Here is a 9607-nt window from a genome sequence, read left to right as displayed (position 1 = left end):
TTTAAAGATGTATACTCTGATTTAATATACAGCCTCTGTAACACAGAGTTCACAGGTTTAATGGCTGATTTAAATAGTGCTGCGTCGAACATACACTCCCCAGCTTTAGGCTTATATAGTTGATTCAAGACGCACACGACTGTGGTACCTGACTGCGTGTCAAAAAGTCTTTGGCTTTGTCTACTTTTTGCAAACAGATTACAATTTTGTGTCCCCCCATGAGGCTTTATTTCAGAACAAATATGTGGAGTAGTCAACGGCAAGTGACAAGATCCTGTTTGAGTTGTTTGTGCGTTGAATTACACATATGATGTTTGTCAATTAAAAAGACATTTTTGCAAGTCACAAAAGATGCAGTTTGTCGTAGGTCCGTCATCGTCGCACCGTTTAGTTTTGTGTGAAACTGATAACTAATCTACATCTTCATACAGTCACCTTGCTTTTTAGCTAGCTAGGTAATTTAGCTATGTTCCACCCATGCATCATTTTTTACCTTACCAGATATGTTTTATCCAGAGATTCTTTCTATCAGCTCTTGGTGTTATTTACTGTGCAGATTTTTTCTGAGCTAAGGCCCCAGGGTGGTCCACAGGAAGGGGAGGGAAATCGTTGCTTTATAATCCTGATTTGCTCATGACGACAAACGTGGCCCGTCACTGTCGACAGAGAGGGGATTCACATCTGTTGCCTTCTGACTCAGTTAAATCTTTATATGAATATAATTTATAGATTTTTACAGAAATCTGAAGTCTGAGCAAATATGTAGATATCTTGCCATTCCTTGAATTTGTCTGATGACTTTTGCTGTCGATTCCTACGGCCAGAAGTTCCTGCGTGTTGTCGTCTGTCCAGTTAGACATTTTTTGTTGCTTTATTTGTCTTCCTCTTCACCCTCAGAGGTTTGTTTTCTTCTGGTGTTGGCTGCACCTTGATATAAACTTCATCAACATGCCCATTTGCTCTCGATGAATACACCGGGCAATGAGGGGAAATGGGACCGTAAACTCTGTTTGATATACAGTCTGACTGATTTGGATGTTTGCACTCTCACACACGTCCCCACCAAGTAGATAATTTCAGGTTTGCAGTGCATGTGTGAAAGGGGTTCAAATCGATGCATTTCAGTTTATCACAATAAATATATTTCTTCTAAAAGAAATCACAACGTTGTGGTTTTTCTACATGTATTTGGTCTACCAAAAAGGCAGATGGTTCCCCTGATTCACCTTTTGTCAAGTTGAATATTCTTTGAACCCCAGTTTTTTGTCCATCACTTCAATATCCTTTAATAATGAAATATAATGATCACCATCATCTTGGGTAACTTCATTAAAATTGAGGAAGCTTTTTTGAAGTGAAATCCTGAGATATTTCTGAAAACAGCACATGCCTGAAGGATAAACTAACGAGGTATTTTGTCCCCAGAACACCTCTGTGAGCCTGCTCACTGTAATCTGTCTTTATCCTGCATTTCACTTGAGAAAAAAATCTGCAACATTGCCATGAAATCTTTTTTAAGGTTTCCCAAAGTCCTCACAGTCTGCGCTCGGCTGTCGAAATGTTTAATGATACAGCAAAAGTATATTTATCTTGTGAAAGATTCCTTCTGCTGGTTGAAGCGATGTAGAACAATATTCATGGGATTTTGACCGATGCTGTCTAACAGATGGCGTGTAGCATGAAACATGGCTGGGATTATGATTTCCATGTGTAGTAGATTGTGCTATCCAATCCATATGACTGGGACTTTATTTTACCAGCACATGAACTAATGCCATAACAGTGTAAGCTGCACTGCACACCAATCTACATGTCATATAATGAAATAATATATGCAATATGTAATTAAAAGGCCTTCTCCAGTCTCTCTGCTGACGACAAGCAGCTGGTTCACTGATATTAAAGGGATGCTTCTGAATTTCCGAAGCTGGGTTGTACGGGTTGGAGAAGCCGCAGACTGGAGGAAAGACATGAAGCTAAACAATGTAGGCTACCACTGTGGATGAGGGCAACAGCCAAACATATTTTAGCCATCTAAAAAATATATCAGTTTAAGTCACATCAAGCAGCACTTTCCTCTCTCTCTTTCAGCTTTGCAAAGGTTCTTCCTCTCTCCGGCTCATAAAGGGATCCCTTTGTCTCCACAGTGATCAACATTTCTGTTACTGGAGGAGCTAAAAGCCACTGATGTACCAACCTGGAAATGTGGACAGAACTGTGTGTGAAGTGGTTTGTAATAATTGAATTGAAAATCTATTTGGGAATGTACACAACTAAACCATAAAATCAACTGACATGATTAGTGCCTTACTGAGTTACTTCCTTTTAACTGGCTAACATGTTCACTGAAAAACGTAAACATCTACCGGTCTGTGTGCTGCAAATTGTTTTGTCTGATTAAGAATGATATAGAAATAGTCATTTGTTTGCTTTAGTAGATCATATAGAGGTTTCATAACTCTTGTTAAAACTCTTGTAACTACTTTAAGCAGTAGCCTACTTCCTCAGACAGACAAACCTAAAGAAAGAGAGAGAGAGCGAGAGAGAGAACAAGCAAACATCTTCACTTTAGTGACAAATTTGTCACCTGAGAGTGAAATGTTTAATAGTCAAAATGACCAATTAGACCATGTGAGTCGTGTATGTGTGTGTGTGTGTGTGTGTGTGTGTGTGTGTGTGTGTCTGGGGGTGGGTGTAGACTATATATTTACATGGTCTCCCACTCAGCAGGTTTACTTGTAAAGAAACTCAGAAGGATGAACCAAACACCCGGACTACTTTGGAAGATTTAGTTGTTTTGCAAAGTTAAAGCTTCTCCTCCTGGTGTTGTGAGTCAGAGCTTTTCTCAAGATCATGGAGGAACTGGCCCGGGAGAGCATCAGCCTGCTGGCCCGCTCTGCGTCTCACGCGGACCCGCCACGACTCGGCTCGTTTGGTGCGGTGTTCATCATGCTGAAGTCTGCGCTGGGAGCCGGACTGCTCAACTTCCCCTGGGCTTTCCAGAAGGCGGGGGGAGTGACCACTGCTGTCAGTGTGGAGCTGGTGAGGATCAAACACCTGCAACATTTACCTTCTGCTGTTTATTGTGTTGCAGAGAAAGTGTTGCAGGCCTGTTTCACATAAAGAAGGGAATAAAAGGCGATCATTAGGAGCTTTTAAAATTACGTATATCTTTAAAAATTTGCCTCTTCAGTTGCTATTGGGGGTTATTTTTGCTGTTAGCCTGCAGACTGTGTAGTGTATAGACTCACCGCCCATCACTCTCTCCTTAGTGTGAAAGAGGCACATCTTTTTCACAGGTGAGCTCTAATGAAGCTTCCAGTTAAAGTGAGGAACTGAACTTTCATTGCACTGCAGCTAAAAGTCTGTGTGTGTGTGTGTGTGTGTGTGTGTGTGTGTGTGTGTGTGTGTGTGTGTGTGTGTGTGTGTGTGTGTTTGTTTGTGTGTGTGTGTGTGTGTGTGTGTGTGTGTGTGTGTGTGTGTGTATGTGTGGGCATGTATTACTGTTGTTGTGGGGACATACATCCGTTTACACAGTCACATTGTTGGGACTCATCTGTCTTTTGGGGACAAAATGCAAGTCCCCATAAATCACAACATTTTAGGGTGAATACTTGGTTTAATGACGTTAAGGTTAGGATTAGGGAAGTCTCCAGGAAATTAAGGACATGTCATGTAATGTCAATGTAGTGTCCTCTAAAGTGATGGAAACAACACAAAACTGTGTGTGTGTGTTTGTGTGTGTGTGTGTGTGTGTGTGTGTGTGTGTGTGTGTGTGTGTGTGTGTGTGTGTGTCACAGATGAATATACATTCAGACTTTCAAGTCAAGAGGTCACACAGTCTAAAGGAGCTTTAGTTGGAGCCTGTTTTCCTATAATACTGCAGCTACAAACAGTTAGCCTACATTAAAAGGAAAACAAGTGAGGAAGGAGACATTAAAATAATAATAATAACCTTTTGCTTTATAAAAATATAAATTGCAGCGCATGTTTTTTCTGTTGCAATCTGCTGTAGCAGATATGATCCATTAAACATTTAATTCACGTTTTAGAAACAAAAACATTTACTGGTTTCATGCAAATGTTAATAGTTTGCTTGGACTATGCTGTCAACTTATGGACCAAAATCTTAATAAATTAATCTAGAAAACAACTGATAATGACAATAATGGTTAGTTGTACCCCTGGGAAGAAGTAGGGGCATTTTTACGAGTCTTCCGGTGTCCAATTTTGTTATTTTTTGCAGGTTTCATTGGTCTTCCTCATCAGTGGTTTGGTCATCCTAGGCTATGCCTCATCGGTCAGCAGACAGAACACGTATCAGGACGTGGTGAGAGAGGTGTGTGGAGGAGCTGTGGGTCAGCTCTGTGAAGTCTGCTTCTGCTTCAACCTCTTCATGATATGTGTTGCCTTCCTGGTGGTGGTGCAGGACCAGCTGGAGAAGTGTAAGTGCTAAATTAAGTCATTTTCACCATGTAGGATCTCTTGGTACTTACTGTGGACCACTTGGTCTATGGCTGTAGCTGACAGGATTTCCCTCTGTGAAGAAAGTATCTTTTGGTTTAGACCATGAAACCACAGTTGCCTGTGTTCAAATTCACCTTTGTGGCATCTCTAGCTCCCTCATTTACTGTCATGTCTCTTCTATATATCTAATAAAAGCAACAAATGTAAAAAAAAAACAAAAAAAACAAAAGAAAAACATGCATTCTTTTGGGGAATCCAGCTAAGTAGGAGGATCAATTCAAAACAACTGAGAGTCTGATAGCTTTAGTTTGCGCTCTTGTTAAGTTTGATTAATTTATCTTTCTCGTGACTTTATCTACTCACAGGTCTGCAGGTCAAGAAAGGTAGTATAATAGTTATAAAATATTTTTGTACCGGATTGGCTGTTCAAAGACAGATTGTTTGGACCTTGTGCTGCAGGCAGCTGTTCAATCCTTTTTGTGGGTTTTTAGTCGGCACCTTCAGGCCTGTAGAAAACACGGTCTCTGCGGAAACCTCATATCTCGTAATGGAAGTGTCAGTTTTAGCAAAAAAAGTAATTGAACTCATGAACTTATTTTTGATTGATTAATTTATCCATCCATGTTATTGCACGTCTTTGTGTCCTAATCGAATTAGTGGGATTATTGTTTAATTAGGAATTATTATATTGGATACTATATATTAATGAGTAATTCTGACTTTTTCATTTATCATGCTTTCATACTGGCATTAAATTGCATTCTATTAAAAAGAGTTTAACACCTCAGAAACCCTGGTCAGGGGACAGGGAAAACATTGAATAATGGTTTATTCAAAGGCTTGGACGATGATATAAAGTAAATCCTTTTAGTCCCACAGCAGGGGGAATTTACATTGTTATAACAGCAAAGGGGGTTGGACAAAAATGCAAGATATAATAAATGCATAAACAGTAAAAAAAAAAAAAAAGGGGAAAAACAGCAAAACAGAAGCCGTAGATAATTAAAAAAAAAAAAAACAGTAGAAATAAATTGCGTCGGAGTACATTGATACTTCACCTGAGTGAATTGTCAGTTACAGTTTGTGTGGTGTACTGGCAGCAGTGTTGAAGGAAAAGTCTGACAGCAGCAGGAAGGAAGGAAGGACTCTTCTTCTTCAGGTGTCCTGCATGTGAGACATGTTGTCCATCAGGGATATCTTCTGTCATCTTTCTCCTGTTTCTCCTCCACCTCCACTGGATCCAGGGGTCATCCCAGGACAGAGCTGGCCTTCTTAATCAGTTTACTTTGGCAAGACAGCTGCTTCTCCAAACGGTTCATTATCTGTTATTATAACAGATGTCAGAGACTTGTTTCTTTAGTTTTAGCCATACACCTTTGTCCACACTAAGCCTTTATGGCACCATCACCTGTCATAAATAATACAAATGTGTGTGTCTGTATAGTAGCACAATGTTTTCATGTTATCAGGAGTTTGTGATCAATTTAGCAACCATATCCCATATCAAGAAATTAATCTATTTCAGAACACAAATCATCCGCACTTTCATGTTCATTCTAGCTAGTATTAGGGTAAAAACATGTGACTGGGAGTGGTAATGCTACCGTTTTTTCATTTTCCCCTCGTCATTTTTTCCATCTGAAATGCTTCAAATCCCTTTAATGTTTTTGCTCTGTTCCAATTTTAAACAGAGCATTTGATTGGATTTACAAACACAACCCCTCCAAAAAAAATCCATTTGATCAGAATTCTGCACAGTGCACTGTGGAGCACTTTACTGCAGTGATATAAAGTGCTTTAAACACATGTGCATACATTTTCTGTTTTCATGATGCTTTATGTTCATCCACCAACATTAAAGCATATATGTTGCAGCCATTAAAAGAACATAAACCAGAATGCAAAATGTAAATGAGTCTGTAAATGATTCAGTGAGCATGCAGACTCTCTTATATTACTATTATTCGGTAATGCTTTATATTTTTGTTCTATTATAAGTGCTAGTTAATAGGTAATAAAGGCCTTATAAGTTCTTATAAGATGCTTATTAACATTTTTATGCATTAATAAGAATATATAAGTGCACAGATATGTGTTTCTTTTAAATGTGTTTATGACTCTATTATTAACACTTGTCAATGCACAAAATAATGTTATTAGGCATCTTATAAGGACTTATAAGGCACTTGGTACCTATTAACTAACACTTAAACGTTCTTTTGTTAGGATTTTATGTTGCAGTAATTAAGTAAGGTCATTTTCTTCTTCCAGTGTGTATTTCTTTATACGACACGGTGACTGGGTCCAGCGAGGGAGAGATGCCGTATCACTGGTACACTGACCAACGATTTGCCCTCTTCATCATGTGCCTCTTCATCATCCTACCCCTGTCCATCCCAAAAGAAATCGGCATACAGAAATACACAAGGTTATATAACACGTATATATAGACCTTATATATGTGGTCAGAATGACTTCCTGAGTTTAAACTTGTATGTGACTGAACTGTTTCCTCCTCATGTCAGTGTGCTGGGGACGCTGGCTGCTACGTATCTTTGTGTGGCAGTGATTGTCAAATATTACCTGATGGAGAGCCACACTGTTATAATAACTCCAGAGCACAGCCAAGGGTCAGAAGCACTGGTTTTATTAATAGATGCATTTGTTTATCATTGGCTTCTCATTTTATACAGCTGTTGCGCTGTGTGAATCAGTTAATATGTGTGTGTGTGTGTGTGTGTGTGTGTGTGTGTGTGTGTGTGTGTGTGTGTTTGTTTGTTTTTCCAGTGTAAGTTCGTGGGGTTCAATGTTCAGTGTCGTACCAACTATCTGCTTTGGCTTCCAGGTAAGATTAATGTCAGGCTGCTTTTAAGTCTGAAAGTAGTCTGAACTAGTCAATAAATCAAATGTTATATATATTTTGCGTTATGGAGATAACTTTTCTTTGTCCAAATAAGAAAACACAAATAAATAGGTAGGATCACAAACTGACCTACAATAACTAAACAAGCATATGAAGTACGAGGGAATAAATATCTGTAGTCTGAAAACCCATAGCAAGTTTTTTCAGTCTTTTCCACAGTTTTTGACAGTCTTTTTACAGTCTTTACAAAGTCTTTTAAGTTTTTTTTCCCATTCTTTTCAAAGTTTTTCACATTTTTTCACAGACTTTTCACATTTTCTCCATAGTTTTTTCATTTACTTTTCACCGTTTTTCCAAAATTTCTTTTTTTAGTGATCATGATCGTTGTGTCTGTGTGTGTCTGCAGTGCCATGAAGCCTGTATCGCCATCTACAGCAGCATGGAGAACCAGAAGCTCCTCCACTGGGTCATCATCTCTGTGGTCTCCATGTTTTTCTGTTTACTCATCTACACTCTAACCGGTGAATTCACCTCTAAAGCGTCGACCTCAGTGCGTCACCTGCTCACCTGAAACTCTGATAATGACGTCTACTTTCTCCATCTTATCAGGTGTGTACGGCTTCTTCACGTTTGGACGAGCAGTTGCCTCCGATATTTTGATGTCATATCCCGGAAATGATGTGGTCATGATCATTTCCAGACTCCTTTTTGGAATATCGATCATCACCATCTATCCTATTATTCTCCTTCTTGGGAGGTGAGGCACTAACACAGTTGCTTTGTTTTGTATTGTGTAGCTTTATGTGTGTGTTTTCACATGTTGTTGTGTGTGTGTAACAGATCTGTCATCCTGAACCTGATGCTGCGTGTTCAAAGACGTCGTCGGGGAATCGTGACTCATTCGTTCGAGAGTCGCTGCAGAGTTGTTCTCACTGTGATCTGGATCACCATCACTCTTCTCATCGCCATGTTTGTACCCGACATGGGGGAGGTCATCAGTGTCATCGGAGGAATCAGCGCCTTCTTCATCTTTATTTTCCCTGGTTTGTAAACAACCTTAACTTTGATATCTGTATGTATCTGTGTTTGTAATGACATAACTCAGTGGCTCCCAAACCTTTTCTGCAGCCCCCCTTCTTCCTTACTTACAGTTGTACTGGTGAAGCCAATGGAAAGATATGCCTCATCATACTTTCTTGTTTAGTTGTGACGTTTGGTGTAGAGTCACTGTTTGTGTAACTCACAAACTTGCCAATGGTTAGCTAGCAGTGCATGGGGTCATCCCTAGGTTCCCCGGATGGACCCTTTTTTCCCAAATGGTTCCTATTTTCCCTCCTATGAAGCCTCTGCCTTTGTGGATTTAATTCAGCATTTTGTTAGAGCTAGTGGTTACTTTTAGTGTTAGGGGGTAGTGTTAGGGTCTACATGGGCCTATTTGCCGGGGAATTCAACACTGAATTGAAAAAATAACAGACCGGGGAACATAGGACCCTTTCTGTGAAAAGCGGGGAACATAGGACTGGGGAACATAGGTACGCTCACCAGTGCAGAACCACGCATTGGGGTCCTTGGGTAGCACCCCTCACTTTGGGAAGCACTGACGCAATGTGTAACTTATGGTTTGTATCTGATCTTAATAGTCTCCGGTAAACCACTTTGAAAAGGTCTAACCTGTGTGGAAGGTGCTACAAATAAAGTTTGACTGGTGTTTTGCATGTTTGTGTGTTGCAGGTCTCTGCTTAGTGTTCACAATGCAAACTGAATCAGTCACTCCAAAAGTCAGGTGAGTGAACACTTACAGACTCATATGAGAATGAGATTGATAACTTTGAAGCCAAATATGCTTCTGTTTTGGTCGTTCTCTTAATGTCCATGATTTTCTTCTTTACAGAGTGATTTTAACAGTTTGGGGAGTCATAACTATTGTGGTCGGAGCCTTCATCTTCGGACAGAGCACAACCATCGCTGTCATGGAGCTTTGCCAAAAATTCTGATTTTCACACTTTTATCACCGCAACGCCATGTGCAGCAGCTGCTTCACTGTCATTTATGTGCACAAAGATGAATTTGAAAAAGTGTTTTTTAGTTGTATATGATCCTTATCAAAGTCTTCCAGGACCTGGATATAAAATATTTTCTCTCTCTCTCTCTCTCCCTCTCTCTCTCTCTCTCTCTCTCTCTCTCTCTCTCCCTCTCTCTCTCTCTCCCTCTCTCTCTCTCTCTCTCTCTCTCTGTCTCTCTCTCTCTCTCTCTCTCTCTCTCTCTCTCTCTCTCTCT

At 39.9% G+C, this 9607-nt stretch overlaps 1 protein-coding gene across 1 annotated transcript; it reads left to right on the top strand.

Annotated features, from left to right (window-relative positions):
• Positions 1-2853: 2853 nt before the first annotated feature.
• slc38a8b (solute carrier family 38 member 8b) lies at positions 2854-9324 on the top strand (the record flags this gene model as incomplete). The annotated part of the gene is made up of 10 exons (XM_083934666.1): positions 2854-3042; positions 4247-4445; positions 6739-6895; positions 6993-7097; positions 7255-7312; positions 7737-7851; positions 7940-8087; positions 8171-8373; positions 9062-9113; positions 9222-9324. 10 exons carry the CDS (start codon positions 2854-2856, stop codon positions 9322-9324), a joined length of 1329 nt encoding a protein of 442 aa, XP_083790792.1.
• Positions 9325-9607: the final 283 nt, after the last annotated feature.

Source organism: Echiichthys vipera, assembly GCF_963691815.1.
Source record: "Echiichthys vipera genome assembly, chromosome: 1".
NCBI lineage: Eukaryota > Metazoa > Chordata > Actinopteri > Perciformes > Trachinidae > Echiichthys > Echiichthys vipera.
This window is presented reverse-complemented; position numbering and strand designations above follow the sequence as displayed.